The sequence below is a fragment of the Chlorocebus sabaeus genome, chromosome 6 (assembly GCF_047675955.1).
Source record: "Chlorocebus sabaeus isolate Y175 chromosome 6, mChlSab1.0.hap1, whole genome shotgun sequence".
Classification (NCBI taxonomy): domain Eukaryota; kingdom Metazoa; phylum Chordata; class Mammalia; order Primates; family Cercopithecidae; genus Chlorocebus; species Chlorocebus sabaeus.
In genome coordinates, this window is record NC_132909.1 from 61,910,156 (window position 1) to 61,934,598 (window position 24,443).

Sequence of the window (24,443 nt, forward strand, 5' to 3'; positions counted from 1 at the left end):
CCGTGGTGTGACTTTGACCTCCTCCCGGGAGGAGAAGCGGGATTAAGCGGGGATGATGTCTGCTGGCCCTCAGCAGGACCATCTGCCAGCGTCTCCACGTTGTGGACCTGAGATTGTTCTCCAGAAGCTGGAGTCTGAGCATTGCCAGGCTCAGCCCTGGGTCCTCCACCTGGGCCACTGCCTCTCAAGGCGGCCTCTCCCTGCCCTCGCCCCTCCGCCGCCCCACAGGGCAGACCTGGGTACGCAAGGGCCCCATCAACCTTTGTTTCACGAACCAATAAATGCCTGAATTCAGGGCCCATCTCGGAGTCAGGCTGTTTCCAACACGTCCCCTTTTTCTTTTTGTGAGATGAAGTTCCCATAACATAGAATTCCAGTGTGGGCAGCCAGGCGCAGTGGCTCACACCTGTCATCCCAGCACTTTGGGAGGCCGAGGAGGGCAGATCACCTGAGGTCAGGAGTTCGAGACCAGCCTGACCAATATGATGAAACCCTGTCTCTACTAAAAATACAAAATTAGCCGGGCGTGGTGGCAGGTGCCTGCAATCCCAGCTACTCAGGAGGCTGAGGCAGGAGAATCGCCTGAACCCGGGAGGCAGAAGTTGCAGAAAGTCAAGATTGCACCACTGCACTCCAGCCTGGGCAACAGAGAGAGACTCAGTCTCAAAAAATAAAAATAAAAAAAAAATCTCCCACAGGCAACATAGCAAGACCCCATTTCTATTAAAAATAAAAGGCTGGGCGCGGTGGCTCACGCCTGTAATCCCAACACTTTGGGAGGCCGAGGCGGGTGGATCACCTGAGGTCAGGAATTTGAGACCAGCCTGGCCAATATGGCGAAATTCTGTCTTTACTAAAAATACAAAAAAATTAGCCGGGCGAGGTGGCGGGTGCCTGTAATCCCAGCTACTCGGGAGGCTGAGGCAGGAGAATGGTGTGAACCCGGAAGGCGGAGCCTGCAGTGAGCCGAGATCGCACCACCGCACTCCAGCCTGGGCAACAGAGCGAGACTCCATCTCAAAACACGAACAAACAAAACCCAACAACAACAAGAAAAAAAAAAAAAGGAAAAAAGAAAAAGAAATGTCCAGGACAGACAGACGAAGCTACAGAGACAGGAAGGGGTGCAAGGGTTCCCCAGGCTGGAGAGGGGACAGCGAGTGACAGACGATAGATGATGCCTCAACCACAAAGGGTGATGGGAATATCCTGGAGTTAGAGGTGCAGGCGGCACAGCAGTGTGGAGGCACCAAATCCCGCTGAATTATTCACTACAACGTTTAATCCTATTTTCTTTTTCTTTTCTTTTCTTTTTTTTTTTCCCATGATGGAGTCTCTCTCTGTCACCCAGGCTGGAATGCAATGGCACGATCTCAGTTCACTGCAACGTCTGTCTTCCAGGTTCAAGCGATTCTCCTGCCTCAGCCTCCCGAGTAGCTGGGATTACAGGCGCCCGTCACCACGCCCGGCTAATTTTTGTATTTTTAGTAGGACAGGGTTTTGCCATGTTGTCCAGGCTGGTCTCGAACTCCTGACCTCAGGAGATCCGCCTGCCTCAGCCTCCCAAAGTGCTGGGATTACAGGCGTGAACCACGGTGCCCGGCCCTGGACTTTTCATGGAAATGGGATCACACACTGTGTGGTCTTTTGTGTCTGGGTCTCTCTGAGCCTGACGTCCTCAGGGTGCATCCGTCTTGTGGCCGGTGTCAGAGCCTCACTCGCCGCTCCTCTCCAGGGCTGAGTCGAGTTCCAGTGCGTGGAGGGCTGTGCTGTGTCTGTGTGTCCATCGCTGGACACCTGGGCTGCTTCCGTCCACGCTTGGCTCTCATGAATCGTGCTGCTGTTTCTTTTTTTTATTATTATTATTTTATTTTATTTATTTATTTTTGAGACGGAGTCTCACTCTGCCGCCCAGGCTGGAGTGCCATGGCGCGATCTCAGCTCACTGCAAGCTCCGCCTCCCGGGTTCACACCGTTTTCCTGCCTCAGCCTCCCGAGTAACTGGGACTACAGGCGCCCGCCACCTCGCCTGGCTAATTTTTTGTATTTTTAGTAGAGACGGGGTTTCACCGTGTTAGCCAGGATGGTCTCGATCTCCTGACCTCGTGATCCGTCCGCCTTGGCCTCCCAAAGTGCTGGGATTACAGGCGTGAGCCACCGCGCCGGCTGGTGCTGCTGTTTCTGTCCACGCTGGGCTCTTGTAATCCTGCTGCTGTGGACAGGGTATGCTCGTCTATTGGGAGCCGCCGTGTTCGGTTATCTGGGGTGGGCTCCTCGCCGGGGCACCCTGGGGTTAGACGGCACCGCCGTCCGGCTTTCCGACGTGCTGGTCCGTGTTTTCCACGGCGGCTTCCTGCTTCCCATCCGTCCCAGCAGCCGGCGTGGCTTCTCCTGTGGACTAAACCCAGGGCCCAGGATTCAAACACCAGGGTGAGGCCTCAGCCTCGGTTCAGGGCTCAGGGCGTGTGTTCTCCTCTGAAAACCGTGTGCCCAGGAGGGAATTGGGAAATTTCAGCAAGTTCAGGCAATCCTCCTGGAAGTTGCCTCAGACCCGGTGGGCTGGAAAAACTGGCCTGGGATGTTTCCTGCCCCAGTTTTCTGAGTCTGGAAGTTCCTTTCCCTGAGAACAGACGTTCCCGCAGGTCGGTGATGGTCTGTGTGTGGCCGCCCATGGCTTCTTTGTTTGTTTGTTTGTTTTGATTCGGAGTCTCACTCTGTCGCCCAGGCTGGAGTGCAATGGCGTGATCTTGGCTCACCGCAACCTCCGCCTCCCGGGTTCAAGTGATTCTCCTGCCTCAGCCTCCCGAGTAGCTGGGACTACAGGCGCCTGCCACCTCGCCCGGCTAGTTTTTTGTATTTTTTAGCAGAGACGGGGTTTCACCGGGTTAGCCAGGATGGTCTCGATCTCCTGACCTCGTGATCCGCCTGCCTCGGCCTCCCAAAGTGCTAGGATTACAGGCGTGAGCCACCGCGCCTGGCCACACCCGGCTAATTTTTGTATTGTTACTAGAGACAGGGTTTTACGGTGTTGGCCAGGCTGGTCTTGAACTCCTGACCCCAGGCGATTCATCCGCCTCAGCCTCCCAAAGTACTGGGATTATAGGCGTGAGCCACCGCGCCCGGCCGTATTTTTTAATTTTTGAGATGGAGCCTCCCTCTGTCTCTTAGGCTGGAGTGCAGTGGTACGATCTCCACTCATTGCGACAGCTACCGCCCAGGTCCTAGGGATTCTCTTGCCTCAGCCTCCTGAGTAGCTGGGATTACAGGAGCCCGCCAGCACGCCCGGCTACTTTTTGTCTTTTTAGTAGAGATGAGGTTTGACCATGTTGGCCAGACCGGTCTCCAACTCCTGATCCCAGGTGATGCGCCTGCCTCAGCCTCCCCACGTGCCGCGATCACAGGCGTGAGGCACCGCGCCTGGCCTGTCTTCTCCTTTTGTTCATTATGAATCAGGCTGCCTCGAACATGCGTAGGGACCCGTTTTCCCTTCTCTGGGTAGAGACCCCAGCGTGGGATTGTTTAGTCACAGAGGAACCCCCAGGCTGTTTCTGCAGCCTGACTGGCGGCTTTGACGTCCTAGGGAGGCTGCCCGGGGCACGGGGAGAACGAAGTGGTACCTTGCAGATGCCCCCTGGGTGGAATCACTGATCCGGCCAACGACTTATTCAGGACAGCAGCTTGGTGGAGCCAGAACTTTCCATAGATTCCAGTTATCAACAGGGCTGGTGTGAGCACCTGGCTGTCGGGCCGGGGGGCAGGTTTGTCCTGTGATCACTGGAGCCCCGGAGTTGGAAGCTGCAGTGAACTATGATCACGGCACTGCACTCCAGCCTGGGTGGCAGAGGCAGAGCCCATCTCTAATTTTTTTTTTTTTTTTTTTTTTGAGACAGAGTCTCGTTCTGTCTCCCAGGCTGGAGTGCAGTGGCCGGATCTCAGCTCACCGCAAGCTCTGCCTCCCGGATTCACGCCATTCTCCTGCCTCAGCCTCCCGAGTAGCTGGGACCACAGGTGCCCCCCACCATGCCTGGCTAATTTTTTTGTATTTGTAGTAGAGATGGGGTTTCACTGTGTTCGCCAGGATGATCTGGATCTCCTGGCCTCCCAAAGTGCTGGGATGACAGGCGTGAGCCACCACGCCCAGCCCTGCAGGCTCGATTTTCAACATCTAAATAGTTGATCAGGGCCGGGTGCAGCGGCTCACGCCTGTAATCCCAGCACTTTGGGAGGCTGAGGTGGGAGAATCACTTGAGGAGTTCAAGCCCAGCCTGGGAAACATGGTGAGAACCACATCTCTACAAATAATTTTTTTTTTTTTTAAATGGAGTCTCACTCAGATGCCCAGGCTGGAGTGCAGTGGTGCGGTCTCAGCTCACTGCAACCTCCACCTCTCAGGTTCAAGCGAGTCTCCTGCCTCAGCTTCCTCAGTGGCTGGGATTACAGGTGACCGCCACCACAACCCGGCTAATTTTTTTTTTTTTTGAGACGGAGTCTCGCTCTGTTGTCCGGGCTGGAGTGCAGTGGCCGGATCTCAGGTCACTGCAAGCTCCGCCTCCCGGGTTTACGCCATTCTCCTGCCTCAGCCTCCCGAGTAGCTGGGACTACAGGCGCCCGCCACCTCGCCCGGCTAATTTTTTGTATTTTTTAGTAGAGACGGGGTTTCACTGTGTTCTCCAGGATGGTCTCGATCTCTTGAGTTCGTGATCCGCCCGTCTCGGCCTCCCAAAGTGCTGGCATTACAGGCTGGAGCCACCGTGCCCGGCCAATTATTTTTTTTTTAAGTAGAGACGGGATTTTGCCATGTTGACCAGGCTGGTCTTGAACTCTTGACCTCAGGTGATCCGCCTGCCTCAGCCTCCCGAAGTGCTGGGATTACAGGCGTGAGCCACCGCGCCCCGCCCTGTCCAGGCTTTCAAGGAGCAGGAAGCAAACCCCATCCGGTTACAGGAATGAGGACCTGAGAGCAGCAGGCACGTTTTCTCTGTGGCGGGGCAAACACCTGCATCCTTGGTGTTTGCCGCCCTCTGGTGGCAGCGTACATTGACTCCTCGCCAGCTGACACCAGAACGTCACATGGAAGTGGCTGTTAATTTACTTGGTCAACAACAACCAGAACCAACATTTGTTCTTATTCCTTACTGATTTTTGCCAGGTGTCCGGTGACCCTCATGACGTCCCCCAGGGCAGGGATGTCAGTGTGACGACTTCACTTACAGATAAAGACACGGAGGCTGGGAGAGGGGTAGGCCTTGTCCAGGGTCCCTCGGGGCCAAGTGGCAGAGCTGCGACTCCGTACTGGGCTTGGAGCCTGAGCTCCCAACACTGAAGGAACCTGGGGATGCTGTGTGGCGCCTGGAACCAGCTGAGCCTGAAGCTGGCCCTTCATTGATGTTTCAGTTATGGGAACCCATAAAGCCTGATTTTGCCAAAGTCAATCTGAGTTGCATTTGCTTGTGTCCTCTCCTAAATCTCTTTCTTTCTTTCTTTCTTTTTGTGAGACCAAGTCTTGCTCTGTTGCCCAGGCTGGAGTGTAGTGGCAATCTCAGCCCGCTGCAACCTCCGTCTCCCAGGTTCAAGCGATTCTTAGCCTCCTGAGTAGCTGGGACTAGGCATGCGCTACCAAGCCTGGCTTATTTTTTGTATTTTTATTATTTATTTATTATTTATTTATTTATTCTTATTTTTTGAGATGGAATCTGGCTCTTGTTGCCCAGCCTGGAGTGCAATGGTGTGATCTTAGCTCATTACAACCTCCGCCTCCCGGGTTCAAGCGATTCTCCTGCCTCCGCCTCCCGAGTAGCTGGGATTACAGGCACCCGTCACCGCGCCCAGCTAATTTTTTGTATTTACTAGAGACAGGGTTTCACCATGTCGGTCAGGCTGGTCTCGAACTCCTGACCTCAGGTGATTCACCTCCTGCCTCAGCCTCCCAAAATGCTGGGATTACAGGTGTGAGCTACCATGCCCGGCCCCTGCAGGGTTAATTAAAATGGAGTTGAGGCCAGGTGTGGTGACTCACGCCTGTAACCCCAGCACTTTGGGAGCCTGAGGAGGGTGGATCATCTGAGGTCTGGAGTTCCAGACCATCCTGCTCAACATGGGGAAACCCCATCTCTACCAAAAATACAAAAATTAGCCAGACGTGGTGGCGGGTGCCTGTAATCCCAGCTACTCCGGAGGTTGAGGCAGGAGAATGGCATGAACCCAGGAGGCGGAGGTTGCAGTGAGCAGAGATTGCGCCACTGCACTCCAGCCTGGGTGACAGCGTGAGACTCTGTCTCAAAAAACAAACAAACAGAAAAGAGAATTCTGCTCCCTTTCCCAGCATATCATGATACACTGAGCCGGGAGGAAACCAGGAAAGAGTATGAACTCCCTCCTGCTAGCAGTGAGCGCCAGCAGACAGTTATACCCGCCCCACAGTCCTGCTGTGATTGCTGTGACGTCCCCAGGCCTTCCAGACACGCTCTCCCGCCCCTGGGAATTTCACTAGGAATTCATCTAACCTCTCACAGAATACCTTCTGGAATGTGTCTGCTCAGCAGGCAGAATTCTGTCTGATTTTCCAAGGGGCTGACTCATTACAGGAATTAAACTAAATCCTTTTTTTTTTTTGAGATACAGTCTTGCTCTGTCACCCAGGCTGGAGTGCAGTGGTGCGATCTCGGCTCACTGCAACCTCCGCCTCTTAGGTTCAAGTGATTCTCCTGCCTCAGCCTCTGGAGTAGCTGGGATTACAGGTGCCCGCCACCATGCCCGGCTAATTTTTTTATTTTTAGTAGGGACAGAGACAGGGAGACAGACATGGAGAGAGAGGCCTGAACAGCAGAGACAGACAGACAGAGAGGAGACAGAAAGGGCTGGGGACCTGGCGTTAGGTCTGGAGGGTAGATCGTGGCCTCTGATCCAGAGGTGGGGGTGGATGTCACTTCCTGCAATGAAGCAGGCGGTTCTTCTCGAACCCAGAACCCGGGGACAGCGAGGGGCGTTACAGGGTCAGGGGAGATCCTGCCGAGCCCCTGACAGCTGGGGCCGCTGTGGGACCATCTCGCCGGCAGGACGATGGGCAGGGTGAGTTGAGGTGTCCAACTGGGATTATATGCAAATAATGCAGACCTTGGTGACACGGTGTCTGGCAATAGGCCATAGCCAAGGCCAGGGACATTGGAGACGGGGACCCCGGCCGTGCGCAGAGCCTTGCCCTTTGGTCTCGGCAGGGGGCTTGTGCTGGGCACAGCCTGTGCAACAGTCCTGGGCAGACCTGAGCAGAGGTGACTGAAGGGTCATGGAGAAGGGGGATGTTGAGATCTTCTGTGGTGGGCAGAACAACGGCCCCAAAGACATCCCTGTCCTAATCCCTGGGACCTGTGGCCGTGTTGCCTCTCACTGCAGAAGCACCTGCAGCTGGGACTAAGTGACCCTGAGACGGGACAGCATCCTGCGTAACCTGGAGGCCCAGTGTCCTCACAGGGCCCTCACGAGAGGAGGCGGGAAGGTGAGCCTGAGAGAGACGGAAACAGGTTGCCGGGACAGAGTCTCACTCTGTCACACAGGCTGGAGTACAGTGGCACCATCTCGGCTCACTGCAACCTCCGCCTCCTGGGTTGGAGCGATTCTCCTGCCTCAGCCTCCCCAGTAGCTGGGATTACAGGTGTGCACCACCACGCCCGGCTAATTTTTGTATTTTTAGTAGAGACGGGGTTTGGCCATGTTGGCCAGGCAGATCTTGAACTCCTGACCTCAGGGGATCCACCCGACTCGGCCTCCCAGAATGCTGGGATTCAGATGTGAGCCACTGGACCTGGCCTTTTGTTTTGTTTTTGAGATGGAGTTTCGTTCTTGTTGCTCAGGCTGGAGTGCAATGGCGCGATCTTGGCTCACTGCAACCTCCGCCTCCCCAGTTCAAGTGATTCTCCGGCCTTAGCCTCCCGAGTAGCTGGGATTACAGGCATGTGCCACCACACCCGGCTAATTTTTTGTAGTTTTAGTAGAGCTCAGGTGATTCGCCCTCCTCGGCCTCCCAAAGTGTTGGGTTTATAGGCGTGAGCCACCGCGCCCGGCCCTGTCTGCTGTTTTAAGTCATTAAGTGGGTGATTTGTTACCGTGACCAGTGTACAGAGGCTCACACATCCTCAGAACACAGGGACAGAGGGACATATCATGGGGCATCGGAGGAAGATGGGTTGGTAGACGATGGAGAAACTGATGGGACTCACCCAAGGCTGTGCGTGAGGCCCTCCCTTGCTGCAGGCCCCACATTCAGTTTTGGGGGCTGGAATAGAATTGTCCTGACATGAAAGAAGTCACCAACTATGGGCACCGAGGCTCCCTCTATGGGCACATAACCTGCCTCCTCCATCAGACTGGGGTCTCCTTAAGGGCAGATGCCTCCTCCATCAGACTGTGGCCCCTCTGTGGGCAGATGCCTCCTCTGTCAGACTGGGGTCTCCCTGAAGACAGGGGCTCTCCCTCCTCCCTCAGTCTCTGCTCTGCCCAGACGTAGCCCCTCTGCCCCCTTCCCCAGCCTCCCCAGGGCCCCCACAGTCCCCACTGCCCAGCTACTTCCGTTCCACATCTGCCTGCCTGGGCCCCGCGTGGGCCGCCTTAAAGATGGATTCTTAAAATAGTCACCGCGCGGTTTTCCCTGAGGCAGTGCAGTGGGCACTGAGCAGCCAAGGAGGGGCCGCTGGCCTGGGTATAATTAACACCCGCTGCTCCCAGCAGGGTTGGGGGAGCCTGCGGGCCGAGGCCTGCTTTGAGGGGTGTCTGAGGACACACCCCTGCCATCAGGCACTGAATCTGACGTCAGTGGTCCCCACGTGCTGAGAAGTTTACATAAATTAGCTCCTCCTACTGCCCAAAAGCCTGGTCCTTTCCTTATCCCTGTGTGTCAGAGGGAAACTGAGGCATGGGGCAGTGAGAGGACCCCCCCACCCAAGGCCACACAGCAGGCAGCAGAGCCAGGACTCGGTCCAGCGCCCACGCCTCTGACCAGTAGGATCTGGCTTCCCTAGATGTGAGCCTGGTATACATGCAGAGCCAAATTAATGATCCTCCAGCCTCCTCTGAGACCAGAGCAGTGAGGGATTCAGCAAACACGTAATAAGCACCCTGGGTACTGCTAGGGACCTGGCGAGATGGGGCTGGAGGAGCTGGGCTGGTGAGGTTGGGCCCTGGGCCCGCTGTTGCTAAAGGTGCCTCTCCATGATCAACTGTCAGTCACCGAACAAGCATCAGCTAAGCACCTACTGCATGCGGACGCTGGGAACCCCCATGGGAACCTGACAATCTGACAGGCTCACGGCCTAGCTGGGTGGAACCTAATGTCGCCAAGAAAGTGAAACAGACAGGTGAGGTTCAGCGGGCTTTGTCCACACCAGGCAGGGGCCGAGGCAGGCACCTCACTCCAGGTTTATTTCATGGCAGTTTGGGGGTGTGGGACGAAGACCCCCCTGCAGCCCCTAAATTGGGCCTATTTTTCTCCCAGGTGACGGGGACCATCCTTATGGGATCCCATCGATGTCAGAGCTCTGTGCCCACCAGGTGTGGCTGGGTACACCAAGGTGAAGGGTTTGAGGGCTGCACAGGGGCCCCCAGCACTGGGAGTTTGGCCTCGTCCCTCAGACTGGATGGTTTCCCAGGGATGGAAAGGGGCAGATCTTCTCCCTCAGACCCGCAGCTGCTCAAGGTGCTGCGATCTGTGCCTCCCTCTTTGACTGGTCCCTCCGCCCTCAGACCAGCAGAAACAAATTACGCCTGAAAGTGGAGGAGTGGGTCTCCTTCTTCCTTAGACCCAGAGCATTTGGCAAAGTCTTAGAAGCGGAAAGAATCGGCAGGGGTACCATTTCATCCCCAAAAGCATTAGACCCCAAAGGCAGAAACATTTCTAAAGGAAGATAGACACGGAAACGAAAAACTCTCCAGTCCCAAATGCGCCTATGGCGGGATTCTTGGCAGATGAGCTGTGGTTCTTGGATCCTGGATCTAGGACCCATTTCCTAGGGTGGGGGATTGGCGATGGTCTTGGCAGTTCCCACAACGGTCAGGGCAGGGCAGGGGGTGGGCGCCCCATCCCGAGGCTCAGTCTTCCTCCTCACTGGCGTAGATGCGGGATTCCCAGCGCTCTGCCATGGCGTTCTTGTGACGGGTCACCCGTATGGCTTCCAGGACCTGCAAAAAAGAGGCATGAATTCCCCCGACCCAGGTCCTAGCCACACCCCCAAGACATCTCCTCCAACTGCCAATTCATTAGAGAGGCTTATAACAGGGGTAAAGTAGGATCCCCTCCTCTGTTTCAGACCCTCTACTCCTAGTAATATGACCAAAGAATGTGCTAACTCATGCTGAGCTCCAGTTCAGGAAAAGTGTCTGTATTTGACATTTTTTTGTTTTTGAGACGGAGTCTCGCTCTATCGCCCAGGCTGGAGTGCCGTGGTGCGATCTCGGCTCACCGCACGCTCCGCCTCCCAGGTTCACGCCACTCTCCTGCCTCAGCCTCCCGAGTAGCTGGGACTACAGGCGCCCGCCACCATGCCTGGCTAATTTTTTATATTTTTAGTAGAGACGGGGTTTCACCGTGTTAGCCAGGATGGTCTCGATCTCCTGACCTCGTGATCCGCCCGCCTTGGCCTCCGAAAGTGCTGAGATTACAGGCGTGAGCCACTGCGCCCGGCCAATGTATTTGCCATATTGGATTCAGCTCAAAGAGGGGTCAGGTATGGTGGCTTATGCCTGTAATCCCAGGAATTTGGTGGGCTGAGGTGGGAGGATCCCTTGAATGCAGGAATTCGAGACCAGCCTGGGCAACCTAGTGAGACTCTGTCTGTACAAAAAAATTAAAAATAAACTATCTGGGTGTGGTGGCACATTCCTATGACCCTACTTGGGAGGCTGAGGTGGGAGGACTGCTTGAGCCCAGGAGGTCAAAGCTGCAGTGAGCTGGGATCACATCATAGCACTCCAGCCTGGGTGACAGAGTGACAGCCTGTCTCAAAATAAGTAAATCAATCAATAAATAAAAATTTAAAAATGTAAAGGAAAAGAAAAAGAAGGGCCACACACGTGTGCCATAAACCGACTGGGGGGCTCGGCTTGAACAGTCTCAGATGTATCTCTCCCGCAAAGAAAGTGCCTTTGGCCGGGCGCGGTGGCTCACTCCTGTAATCCCAGCACTTTGGGAGGTGGAGGCGGGAGAATCACCTGAGGTCAGGAGTTCAAGACCATCCTGGCCAACATGGTGAAACCCCGTCTCTGCTAAAAATACAAAAATTAGCTGGGTGTGGTGGCAGGTGCCTGCAGTCCCAGCTACTTGGTAGGCTGAGGCAGGAGAATTGCTCGAACCTGAGAGGCAGAGGTCGCAGTGAGCCGAGGTCACACCACTGCAGTCCAGCCTGGATGACACAGCAAGACTCCGTCCCTCCACCCCCCCAAAAAATTGCCTTTGTTTGGAGTCTAACCTCACAAACCTTCACCACGTGGTGGAGAGGTGGCGTGTAAACCCTCTTCTCCTAATCCATGCCCATGGCAGACATCACAAGCAGATCACAGCAAAATCCACCTCGAGCAGACACTACCAATTGAGAACACACCCAATACGATCCCCACACCTGGAGGAAGGGGCTTCCATTGACCTCTGCGTGCAGGAGCACACATGTGGGGGGAAAGACTTGAGTCTTTGTGCCCAGGAGCATACTCACCTCTGAGTTAATACCGTCCGAGGGGTCGATGCCAGCGTACTGCAGGAAAGGAACACAAGTCAGCCCAGGCCTTTCTGCCCTGCCCTGTGCAGAGTGCACCCAGAGCTCCCGCATAGCCGTCTCCGTCACCATGTTCGGAAGGGTGGAAGGTATCCCCTGCCCTCAGTGTTCTCAACACGTGTCCCACGGTCACCCAGACTCACAGCCATCCCCCTTGCTGTTCCCCTCAGTGCAGCCTCTGTCTAACATTCATGATTTTATTTATTTATTTATTTATTTATTTATTTATTTATTTAGGGTCTGAGTCTTGCTCTGTCACCCAGCCTGGAGTGCAGTGGCACGATCTCGTCTCACTGCAGCCTCCACCTCCCGGGTGGAGCCTCCCTAGTAGCCTCCCTTTAGCCAGGCGTGGTGGCGGGCGCCTGTAATCCCAGCTACATGGGGGACCGAGGCGGAAGAATCGCTTGAACCCGGGAGGTAGAGCTTGCAGTGAGCCGAGATCACACCACGGCACTCCAGCCTGGGTGACAGAGTGAGACTCCATCTCGGAAAAAAAAAAAAAAAAACCATAATATTCCTCACGGCATTAAATATTCCTCATGTCATTAAAAGCGATGTGAGGAATATTTTTCTTTTTTTTTTCAAGACAGAGTCTCACTGTGGCCCAGGCTGGATTGCAGCGGCAGGATCTCAGCTCACCACAAGTTCCGCCTCCCGGGTTCACACCATTCTCCTGCCTCAGCCTCCAGAGCAGCTGGGAATACAGGCGCCACCACCACGCCCGGCTAATTTTTTGTATTTTTAGTAGAGATGGGTTTTCACCGTGTTAGCCAGGATGATCTCGATCTCCTGACCTCGTGATCCGCCCGCCTCAGCCTCCCAAGGTGCTGGGATTACAGGTGTGAGCCACTGTGCCCGGCCTCTCTCTCTCTTTCTTAGAACTAAATATCTGTGGCAGGTGCAGCGGCTCACGCCTGTAATCCCAGCACCTTGGGAGGCCCAAGTGGGCAGGCCACTTGAGGTCAGGAGTTCGAGACCAGCCTGGCTAACATGGTGAAACCCCGCCTCTACTAAAAATACAAAAAAAATTAGCCAGGCGCGGTGGTGCATGCCTGTAATCCCAGCTACTTAGGAGGCTGAGGCAGAAGAATCACTTCAACCTGGGAGGCGGAGGTTGCAGTGAGCTGAGATCATGCCACTGTACTCCAGCCTGGGCGACAAAGCGAGACTCCATCTCAAAATTAAAAAAAAAAAAAAAAAAAAAGCCGGGCGCAGTGGCTCAAGCCTGTAATCCCAGCACTTTGGGAGGCTGAGACGGGCGGATCACGAGGTCAGGAGATCAAGACCATCCTGGCTAACACGGTGAAACCCCGTCTCTACTAAAAAGTTCAAAAAACTAGCCGGGCGAGGTGGCGGGCGCCTGTAGTCCCAGCTACTTGGGAGACTGAGGCAGGAGAATGGCTTAAACCCGGGAGGTGGAGCTTGCAGTGAGCTGAGATCCGGCCACTGCACTCCAGCCTGGGCAACAGAGCGAGACTCCGTCTCAAAAAAAAAAAAAAAGAAACTAATGCTGGTGATGATGACAAATTGCCAGTGTCCTCTTCCTCCAAGCAGAGTTGTTCCTTCAGTCTTTGATCCTGGAGATGACCTCCTGATGGGGACAAAGACCCCAGCTTATATGGCCTCTCCAAGCAAAAGCCCAGAGATAGGAGGGCACCCAGTTTATCATCTTTTACTTGACATCTGCAGGAGACCGAGGCACGGCCAGGGGTGGGGGCAGTAAGGGAGACAGTGCTTGAACCCGGGTCAGGCTTGAGTCCTGCTCGAACCTCCTGTGGCCCTAATAGGGACTGTCTGATCTCAGCCTGGCCTCTGCAGAGACGGGTTCCAGACTCACCCACTGCTCCTTCTTTCTCTGCCCGGGAGAAGCACCGTCCACTGAATCTTCCGCTGTCCACGCCAGGCTTGAGCGCAGGTGGATGGGGCTGAAGAAGGGAGACTCGGACACGGAGTAACTGCCTGTGATGCCTGTGGGGGGCAGGGAGGGCAAAACACAAGAATATTTGTCAGATCTCTGCTCGGGAGACAGAGTCGCTGGCCAGCAGCTAAGGAGACAGGTGTATGGACAGACAGAGGAGGTGACTAGCTGGGAAACTGACAGACTGACCGAAGTAGCCAGTCAGGAGAAATTGGATGCACAGATGTGCTGACATGCAAGGTGAAAAACATTACAAGTGACACAAGGAATATTTCATATTGACAAAAAGGTGCCATTGTCCAAGAGGATAAGCATATATGAACAGGCCAGGTGTGGTGGCTTACGCTTGTAATCCCAGCACTTTGGGAGGCCAAGGCAGGGTGGATCGTCTGAGGTCAGGAGTTCGAGACCAGACTGGCCAACATGGTGAAACCCCGTCTCTACTAAAAATACAAAAACTAGCCAGGCGTGGTGGCGCATGCCTGTAATCCCAGCTACTAGGGAGGCTGAGGCAGGAGAATCACTTGAACCCGGGAGGCGGAGGTTGCAGTGAGCTGAGATCATGCCATTGCACTCCAGCCTGGGTGACAGAGTGAGACTCCATCCGAAAACAAAACAAAGCAAACCACAAAACATACATGAACATTTATGCACCTAACGACAAGGCATCCAAATCCATAAAGCAAAAGCCCTAAGGTAAAGTTGACACTTCTCTCCAAAATCTACATTTTTTTTTTTTTTTTTTTTTGAGACGGAGTCTCACTCTGCCGCCCAGGCTGGAGTGCAGTGGCCGGATCTCAGCTCACTGCAAGCTCCGTCTCCTGGGTTCACGCCATTCTCCTGCCTCAGCCTCCCGAGTAGCTGGGACTACAGGCGCCCGCCAGCTTGCCCGGCTAGTTTTTTGTATTTTTTTAGTAGAGATGGGGTTTCACCGTGTTAGCCAGGATGGTCTCGATCTCCTGACCTCATGATCTGCCCGTCTCAGCCTCCCAAAGTGCTGGGATTACAGGCTTGAGCCACCACGCCCGGCCCAAAATCTACATTTTTAACAGACAGACAGACAAACCAGCAGACCGAGGGGATGAACAGTTAGGAGGCATTGTCTCCTCAACCCCAGCCCATCCTGACAGCCTCAAACTCCACCTCCCCACCCTCCCCTGCTCCAGCCTCTGCCGCCCTGATCCAAGCAGCCAGTCCCTGGAGCCCCTTCTCACCAGATGCCTGGGAGGAGCTCCTGGAGTCCTGGTCACAGTTCTTATCTGGCGTTGGGGAGAACACCTCTGGGAAGACAGCATTCCTCCGCTCCTCTGCCACCTCTCGCTCCCGGCGCAGGACACTCTCCCTCTCCCTTTCCAGCAGGTCAGATGACTGGGACTTCTGCAGCCTCAAGGCCGGGGCCCCGGCCACCTCCCAGCCCCAGCCACGGGGAACTTGGGCCTGCTGGGGCTCGTCTGGGGCCCTGAACTGCAGAGGACGCAGGCGGAAGTACTCCCATCTCACAACACCCCTGTTGGCTTGCAGGGATCCCCGAGGAGGCTTCGATGGCTCTTGCTTTGTGCTCAGGGGTTTTCCGGAGGATTCTGAGAGGTGCCTCGGGGACGTCGTGGCCTTTGGTGAAGTCGTAGCCTTGGCCTCCACTGTGGAGAAGCTGCTGGGCTTGCCGAATGCTCCGAAGGCTGAGAATTCTAGCTGGGGGGTCCCGGGGCTCAGGTATGGCTGGTAGGCATCAGGTGGGATACGGTTTACCTTCCTCACTTCTGGAGCTGGGTCAGCCGCACGGGCATCTGGGGCCGGACCGAGGATGGAGTCCGAGCTGAGGGCTCTCCGGAGTCCGGGCTGGGGATTCTCCAAGACCCCGTCGGGTGTGGACGCCCGGCCCACCTGCAGGCCCTCCCGCCGGTGGTCTTCCTCGCGCTGTGTCTCCTGTACCATGTCCCGCTGCACATAGAGGGATGGGCGCCCTCTCTCCCGCCGTGGGGTTGTGATCAGGCTCACCTTGGTCAGCAGTGGCCTGGCTGGGATTTCCACCAGCTCCTGGTGGTCGGTTCCCCGCCGAAGCCCCCGCTGCTTTCGCAGGTCTGCCTCACGCTCCTGAGCCAGTCGGATCTCCCGCTCGATGGGCGTCTCCTTGGGGGTCTCCGGGGACTCCACTGGGGCCAGGGAGCCAGGGTCATCCACAACTTGGACACTGGCCCAGGTGGGCACGGCACGCACCTTGTTCTCTTCCCTGACCACCCCCTTCACCTGGGGCCTGATGGGGACTACGTGCCCGTTGGCCAGGTGGGGCTTGTCGAAGGCCTTGGGGGCCTGGCTGACCCCTGGGGATGTGCCTGCGGGGGCCCCCCTGGCCGGGGAGCTATGAGGGACCTCCTTGTTCGCCTGCTCCAGACTCAGGAACTGCTGTCTCGCTGCCAGGAAGTCAATCTGCTCCCTGTCAACTGCGTTCTCCTCCAGGGGCGTGGACCGAGGTGGGCCGGGGGTCCTGGGGTCTCCGTGGTCAGGGGCGCCCTGGAGTGTGGCCACGGTGCCACTCTTCCTGACTGCCTGGCCCTGGATGACGGCCCAGCGCTCCCGCTCCAGGTCGCATGGCCTCCTGGGGACGGTGTCCCCAGCATCCAGGTGGTACATCTTCATCTCCTCGTCCTCCTCGTCCTCCGGGTGGAGGGTCCGTGTTGAACGTCCCTGGTGGGCATCCCTGGCGCCCAGGCGGTAAACCTTCGAACCCTCATCCTCCCCGTCCTCCGAGTGGAGTCCCCATGGGGACGGCTGGCCAGGGTAGGCATGCACGCTGTAGGACACCCCCCCGCCTCCCCACGCCCTGCTGGGCCTTGTGGTCAGTGGACCATGTCTGCGGCTCATCCTGGCCCCAGCCGCTGGCCTCAGGGCCCGTGCACACCAGATGGTATGTGTAGCTGGTGTCTCCATCCAGCACCAGGCCAGTGGCACGGTGTGTCTGCGGGATGCCCAGGATGGGGTATCTGGTCACACGGTCCATCTTCTCCAGGGTCTTGGCCTCTACCTTCCTCCCGTGGGCTGGAGACCTCTGGGCTCACTGAGGGAGGAGAAGGAAATCATGGCCATCAAGTCAGAGCACCTGGGGAGAGGAACAGTTTCCAGTCCCCCAAAGGGCAAAGTGTCCATCAAATGGCCTTTGTGATTGGTTCAGGGGTGGGTGACACAGTCCAGCCAGTCGCAGCCGCCCATTCTCTAACCTCTGTGATTGGCTCAGGTATGAGGAAGTAACCCAGCCTGGCCAATCAGAGCATCCCACCTTCTGACCTCTGTGATTGGTTCAAGGATGGATAAATGACTCCTCCTGACCAATCAGAGCAGCCCACCCTCTGGCTTCTGTGATTGGTTCCAAGATGGGTAAGTTACCTGGTCCAGCCAGTGAGCGCATTTCACCCTCTGGCCTCTGTAATTGGTTCAGAGATGAGCATGTGACCCAGTCTAGCCAATGACATGAGACCCTGGGACTTTACACTTAATGCGGAAGATGGGAACCTCTTCCCGCTGGTCTTGTTAGGCTGATGGGATGAGACCGTGAATTGCTGGGGGGCAGAAGTGCCCCCCAACGGGTACAGCTTGCTTGAGAGCAAGCCCAACACCAACAAAGCATCCTGAAAACTTTTAAGCTCCCTGATTCCGACCGTACCTGAATCTCTGAACGCCCCTGTTACTACCCCAACAACTCACGTTATATGTATCTAACATTTGCAGCCCAATAAAATCAGGGTGCCCTGCCCACCTTATCTCCCAGAGACACACCCTTGCCATGTGGAGTCCAGCTCAGCCTTGAGTTTTTTGTTTTTGTTTTTGTTTTTTGAGAAAGAGTCTCGCTCTGTCACCCAGGCTGGAGTGCAGTGGTGCCATCCCGGCTCACTGCAACCTCTACCTTCTGGGTTCAAGTGATTCTCCTGCCTCAGCCTCCCAAGTAGCTGGGACTAAAGGTGCACACCCCCACACCCAGATAATTTTTGTGTTTTTAGTAGAGATGGGGTTTCGCCATGTTGACCAGGCTGGTCTTGAACTCCTGACCTTGTGATCCGCCTGCCTCGGCCTCCTTTTTTTTTTTTTTTTTTTTTTTGAGACGGAGTCTTGCTTTGTCGCCCAGGGTGGAGTGCAGTGGCCGGATCTCAGCTCACTGCAAGCTCCGCCTCCCGGGTTTACGCCATTCTCCTGCCTCAGCCTCCCAAGTAGCTGGGACTACAGGCGCCCGCCACCTCGCCCGGCTAGTTTTTTGTATTTTTTGGTAGAGACGGGGTTTCACCGAGTTAGCCAGGATGGTCTCGATCTCCTGACCTCGTGATCCGCCCGTCTCAGCCTCCCAAAGTGCTGGGATTACAGGCTTGAGCCACCGCGCCCGGCTCACTCGGCCTCCTAAAGTGTTGGGATTACAGGCGTGAGCCACCGCACCCAGACTTTTACAATTTTTATTTATTATTTTATTTAGAGACCGAGTTTTGCTCTTGTTGCCAGGCTGGAGTGCAGTGGCGCAATCTCAGCTCACTGCAAACTCCACCTCCCGGGTTCAAGTGAGTCTCATACCTCAGCCTCCCGAGTAGCTAGGATTACAGGCGTCCGCCACCATGCTTGGCTAATTTTTTTTTTTTTTGGATTTTTAGTAGAGATGGGGTTTGGTCATGCTGGCCAGGCTGGTCTCGAACACCCAACCTCAGGTGATCCACCCGCCTCGGCCTCCCAAAGTGCTGGGATTACAGACATGAGCCACCACATCTGGCCATTTTTATTTTTTGAGACTGAGTTTCGCTCTTGTTGCCCAGGCTGGAGTGCAGTGGCGCGATCTTGGCTCACTGCAACCTCCACCTCCTGGGTTCAAGCAATTTTCCTGCCTCAGCCTCCCAAGTAGCTGGGATTACAGGCATGCGCCACCATGCCCAGATAATTTTGTATTTTTAGTAGAGACGGGGTTTCTCGATGTTGGTCAGCCTGGTCTCGAACTCCCGACCTCAGGTGATCCACCCACCTCAGCCTTCCAAAATGCTGGGATTACAGGCGTGAGCCACTGTGCCGGACTGATTTTTATTTTTATTTATTTATTTTTGAGGTGATGTCTCACTCTGTCACCCAGGCTGGAGTACAGTGGCACGATTTCAACTCACTGCAACCTTTGCCTCCCAGGTTCAAACAATTCTCCTACCTCAGCCTCCTGGGGAGCTGGGATTACAGGTGCCTGCCACCACACCCAGCTAATTTTTGTATTTTGAGTAGAGATGAGGTCTCACCATGTTGACCAGGCTGGTCTTGAACTGCTGACCTCAGGTGATCCACCCTCCTTGGCCTCCCAAAGTGCTGGGATTACAGGTGTGAACTATGGTGCCTGGCCTGATTTTTATTTATTTATTTATTTATTTATTTATTTATTAATTATTAGTTTTAAAGACAGGGTCTCCCTCTGTTGCATAGGCTGGAGTGCAGTGGCACAATGTCGGCTTACTGCAACCTCTGCTTCCCAGGTTCAAGCAATTCTCGTGCCTCAGCCTCCTGAGTAGCTGGGATTACAGGCGCCCACCTCCATGCCTCGCTAATTTTTTGTATTTTTAGTAGAGACAGGGTTTCACCATGTTGGCCAGGCTGGTCTCGAACTCCTGACCTCAGGTGATCTGCCCGCCTCAGCCTCCCAGAGTGCTGGGATGACAGGCGTGAGCCACCGCGCCTGGCCTCAGCCTTAATCTTCGAAGCCTCCCTGGGCTGTGCCATGTTTATCTGCGTCTCCTGTGCACAGACCCTTTCCACCCTGAGCTCACTCTGAGACTCCTGGTGCGGGATTTTTCCGTCTGACAATGATAGATGGTCCCTTGCTGAGGGATGTCAAATGGAGAAACTGAGGCCCAGAGAGGAGAAGGACTGACAGCAACTCCAGTTTCCCGGCTCCCACATCCTGGTTCTCCACCCTGCCCTGCCCAACTGGACACCTTGTCCCATCTGAGACACCACCCCCGCCTGGGTATTATCGCCATAAAGCCAGGATGGGCAACGGAACGCCGTGGACCTTGTCCTGCTGGGCCCGGGTGGGGCCGTGGAGCCTGCGGGTGACACCCTGACCCAGTGCCCTCGGGCTCTCGGCCCTCTCCCAAGGGTCCAGGTTGCTTCGGGGCTCAGTTCCAGGAGCCTTCCCGAAGGTCACACACTGCTCGCACGCTTCTGTGGCTCCTGGCATCTGCAGGGCACAGTTCTTACACTGTGCTCCTGGCCTTAGCACAAAACCCCCAATTCTATGGGCACCTCCACCCGAAACCAGATCCTCCTCTTGTACCCCAAACCAGGCCCTCTTCCTCCACCCCAAACCTCGCCCTCCTCCTCCACCTGCAGCTCTCTCTGCCTCGAGGCCCCGTTTCTGCTTCTCCACAGCCTCCTCTGCTGAAGCCCATGGACACCTCCTCCAGGAAGTAGCCCAGATTGCCCCTCCCTCAGAGCCATCATCTGAGCACCTCCTTCATGTCAGGCCTTGTACCGAGCACCCATCTTAGGCATCGTCTTTTTTTTGAGACGGAGTCTCACTCACTCTGCTGACCAGGCTGGAGTGCAGTGATGTGATCTCGGCTCACTGCAACCTCCACCTCCCAGGTTCAAGCAATTCACCTGCCTCAGCCTCCCGAGTAGCTGGGACTACAGGCGCCCGCCACCACACCCGGCTAATTTTTGTATTTTTAGTAGACACGGGTTTCACTATATTGGCCAGGTTGGTCTCGAACTCCTGACCTCAGGTGATCTGCCCGCCTCGGCCTCCCAAAGTGCTGGGGTTACAGGCGTGAGCCACCGCGCCCGGCTGGCATCGTCTTTTATAGGTGAGGAAAGCAAGGCTCACCTGAGGACACAGGGACCTCAAAAGCTTGAGCTTCTCCTGACTTAAAAAAAGCACTGTTGGCCAGGCACAGCAGCTCACGCCTGTAAACCCAGTACTTTGGGAGGCCGAGGTGGGTGGATCACCTGAAGTCAGGAGTTTGAGACTAGCCTGACCAACTTGGTGAATTTTAGTCTCTACTAAAAATACAAAAATTAGCTGGGCATGGTGGTGGGCACCGGTGATCCCAGCTACTTGGTAGGCTGAGGTGGGAGAATCACTTGAACCTGGGAGGCGGAGGTTGCAGTGAGCCGAGATTGTGCCACTGCACTCCAGCCTAGGTGACAGCAAGACCCTGTCTCAAAAGTAAAGCAAACAAACCCCCCAAAAGCAGGACTGTTGCTCCCAGGCCCACCAAGGCTATTATTTCGATCGGTTGCCTTCATACCAACCAGCAGAATTTTTTTTTTAAGAGACAGGGCGGCCGGGCGCGGTGGCTCACACCTGTAATCCCAGCACTTTGGGAGGCCAAGATGGGCGGATCACGAGGTCAGGAGATCGAGACCATCCTGGCTAACATGGTGAAACCCCATCTCTACTAAAAATACAAAAAAAATTAGCCAGGCGTGGTGGCAGGCGCCTGTAGTCCCAGCTACTCGGGAGGCTGAGGCAGGAGAATGGCATGAAACCAGGAGGCGGAGCTTGCAGTGAGCTGAGATGCACCACTGCCCTCCAGCCTGGGCAACAGAGTGAGACTCCGTCTCCAAAAAAAAAAAAAAAAAAAAAAAAGAGAGGGGGGCTTGCTGTGTCGCCCAGGCTGGGGTGCAGTGGCATAATCTTGGCTCACTGCAGCCTTGACCCCCTGGGCTCAAGCAGTCCTCCTGCGTCAACCTCCCTCATAGCTGGGACCACAGGCATACACCACCATGCCTGGCTCGTTTTTTAGTTTTTTGTAAAGATGGGGGTCTCACTATGTTGCCCAGGCTGGTCTGGAACTCCTGGGCTCAAGTGGCCCTCCCGCCTCGGCCTCCCAAAGTTTGCTGGGATTACAGGTGTGAGCCACCATACCTGGCCCCTCGATGTAGTTCCAAAAGAAAAACCCAGCCCCTCTCTGAACTGGAAAGTGGCATCAAACAGCATAAAGTGGAGAGATTGTGGGGAGCTGTGTTTTAACCAACACGCAATGTGTCATGCAGTCTCCCGCACGTATCAAATGTCAGAAACGAAAATAGGGGAAACATTGAAAACCAGGCAGCGTTGGTGAATAAATCCCACACAAACGGAACTGGGCTTTCCTCCCAAAGCGTGACGCACAGACGGCTCCCCTGACCTGAGGCCTCCTCCCCCATGGACGCTGCCTGCCCGGCTCACTGAAGGCCTTGCCTTCTCCCACCCGAAACCGTCAGCCCAGGCCTCGCCCTCTCCTGCTGCGGTCACAGGTCAGCATACTTCCTGCAGCCCAAAGTCTGGAATACAGCAGGCGCCTAATACCGGCTGAGCAAACACCACTCACCCCAGCTGCTCAGACACGGGGGTCAGGCTCACTGCGGAATGCGGATCAGCCCCGTCATGCCTTCTGGCCCTGAAGGGCTGGGCAGGTCCATGCCCTGCACCCTGGGGCTCCCCGAGGAGGGCGGGTACAGGAATGTTTGCCAACTGAGTGGACAGAGGTTTACAGAGCGGGATTTATAACCCACATCAGACGTCAACTCCGGGAGAAAGGGAGCCGTCCGCCCAGCCTAGCGCAGGTGCCGGGTCTTCTGGTGGGGTGGGGTAGGGTGGGGATGAAGGCACAGCATCCTTTGCTCATTCCTCCCCAGTGATTCACTGACGCCAGCAGGTGGGGCCTGGGGTCCGGCTCTTGGGTTCAAGGCCACTGAGCCCACTCCCCGGCTGCCTGTGCCTCCGTGCTACCCCCCCCCCTCCTTTTTTCTGAGACAGAGTCTTGCTGTGTCACCCAGGCTGGAGTGCAGTGGCGCGATCTCCGTTCACTGCAACCTCTGCCTCCCAGGTTCACGCCATTCTCCTGCCTCAGCCTCCCGAGTAGCTGGGACTACAGGTGCCCGCCAGCACACCCTGCTAATTTTTGTATATTTAGTAGAGACGGGGTTTCACCACGTCAGCCAAAAAAACCCTGGATCCACGGTGGCTCTCGTGGCCGGCATTCCCCGCTGGAAAGCCCTTGGGGAGTGGCGCTGCCCCTCCAGGGGAAAAGCCCCAGGACGGAAGATGGCCCTGCAAGGCCCCGCGGTGGTTAAGGACCTCGGCGTCCTGTGACTCCTCCTGCAATATCTTGGAACCGTTTTTGACTCCGGTTTTCGGGAGAGGGAGCTGAGACCCAGAGAGGAGAACCTGCTCATCTGAGGTCACACAGTGATGACACAGCAAGTGTCTGAAGCCAGTGTTCAGACTTTGCTCCAAATCACCTCCTCCTACAGGAAGCCCCCTGAGTTGCTCCTCCCAGCCCCACCCCGCACCCTGCTGATACCAGAATGAAACTGGGTTTGTGGACCCTGGTGCCGCACCTCCTTCCTCATCAGCCAGTTGGCCTCCATCCGAGGGGCAAAGGTTCCCAAGCATGGAGGCCATGCAGCCGGGAGGGGCGGTTCCTCTTCCCATCCCTCAGGGTTGCAGTCATCCCTGAGTCATCTCGTCTCCTTGGGCTCCTGGGCGGAGCTCCACGGCAGACGCTGGGCTGAGTCCCTGCTGGCCGCCCGGCATTCCAGGCTAGAACCTGGCCCCCACTCAAGGACCCAGGCCAAGTCCCCAGCCCCGGCCTGCGGCTGCCTCCACCTGCACTCAGCCACCCCTCCTCCGTGTCCCCAAACCACCACCCCAGCCCCACGGGGGGTGTTTACTGCCCAGAACCTTCCAGTCAGGGGCCCGGCAGGACGGATAAGCATCTCTCCAGAAGCTTCTGGAATTCCCAGAACCACACAGGGGCCCCTTCGACCTCTGACCATGGGGGTGCCAACTCGGCCCCTCCCTCGGAGGGTTCTGGGATTTGGGGTTCAAAAGCCCCAGCAGAGTTCAGGGACAAGGGCCTCTCCTCTCCCAGTGGGTGCCCTTGAGGCCCCAGAGCACCTGGCGGGGGGAGCAGAGGGAAGGCACCCCCGGGAGGCTCCAGGGGCGATGGCCTCTCTGGACCCCAAGTACCCCCAGGTGAGCAGATCCCGCCCACAGACACACAACGCCCCCACGCCAAATGTGGGTCAAACCACCTCACACAGGACCCCCGCCCGGCCTGGCCCGGGGCGCCCCCAGGCTCACCCGCCGGCTCCTGGCTCCACAGCCTGCAGCCTCAGCTCTGGGGCCTGGATGGGCACAGAGGCCTCCCAGCTCCGCCCTGCCCGCCGGGTTGCCAGGGGACAGAGGCACCACCCAGGGAAGGCAGGTGTGCCCCCTCCCCCCAGCCCCACCTGGGCTCAGGAAACAAAGTCCAGAGAAGGAGGAGGGAGAAAGACGATACCAGTCTGGGCGAGGGCGGGTACCGTGCCCGCTGCCCGCTGCCCTTCCGCCCCCAGGGCCTCCACACGGCCCCGAGGAGCCAGAACTCAGCTGAACCTCCCTCGGCTGCCTGGCCCTCCCGCCGCCTCTCAGCACCGCTCAGAGAGGGTCAGCAGGTGCCCAGGGTCACACAGCAGCTCAGCGGCGACAATGGCCTGTGTCTCCCGGAGGCTCGGAGGGGCTGAGTCCCGATCCCATCCGTGCCTTCCGGCCCAGCCCACCCCTTGGGGCAACTCCCCTAGACGGCCTCCTTCTTGCATAAACCAGGCTCGGCAGACTCTGGAGGCAGACTCTCGGTGTAGTCTGGGTTCTGATCCCACCTGACGTCTCTTGGCCCTGTTTTCTCCTCTGGGACATGGGGGAACATCACGTCCAGGCTCCCTCACGGCTGCTGGGGGGAATTCCCCAGACCCCATCCACATAAAAATAAAAAACTGTACGAGGGGGCTGGGTGCGGTGA

General features: G+C 56.3%; 1 protein-coding gene across 1 annotated transcript; it reads right to left on the reverse strand.

Moving 5' to 3' along the window:
• Positions 1-9,348: 9,348 nt before the first annotated feature.
• On the reverse strand, positions 9,349-23,857 carry MISP (mitotic spindle positioning). Its single transcript, XM_007994542.3, is given in 6 exon segments — positions 9,349-10,167; positions 11,694-11,732; positions 13,591-13,721; positions 14,886-16,473; positions 16,475-16,723; positions 23,747-23,857. Coding segments are annotated over 5 exon segments (2,040 nt in total). The 5' UTR covers positions 16,667-16,723; positions 23,747-23,857; the 3' UTR covers positions 9,349-10,077.
• Positions 23,858-24,443: the final 586 nt, after the last annotated feature.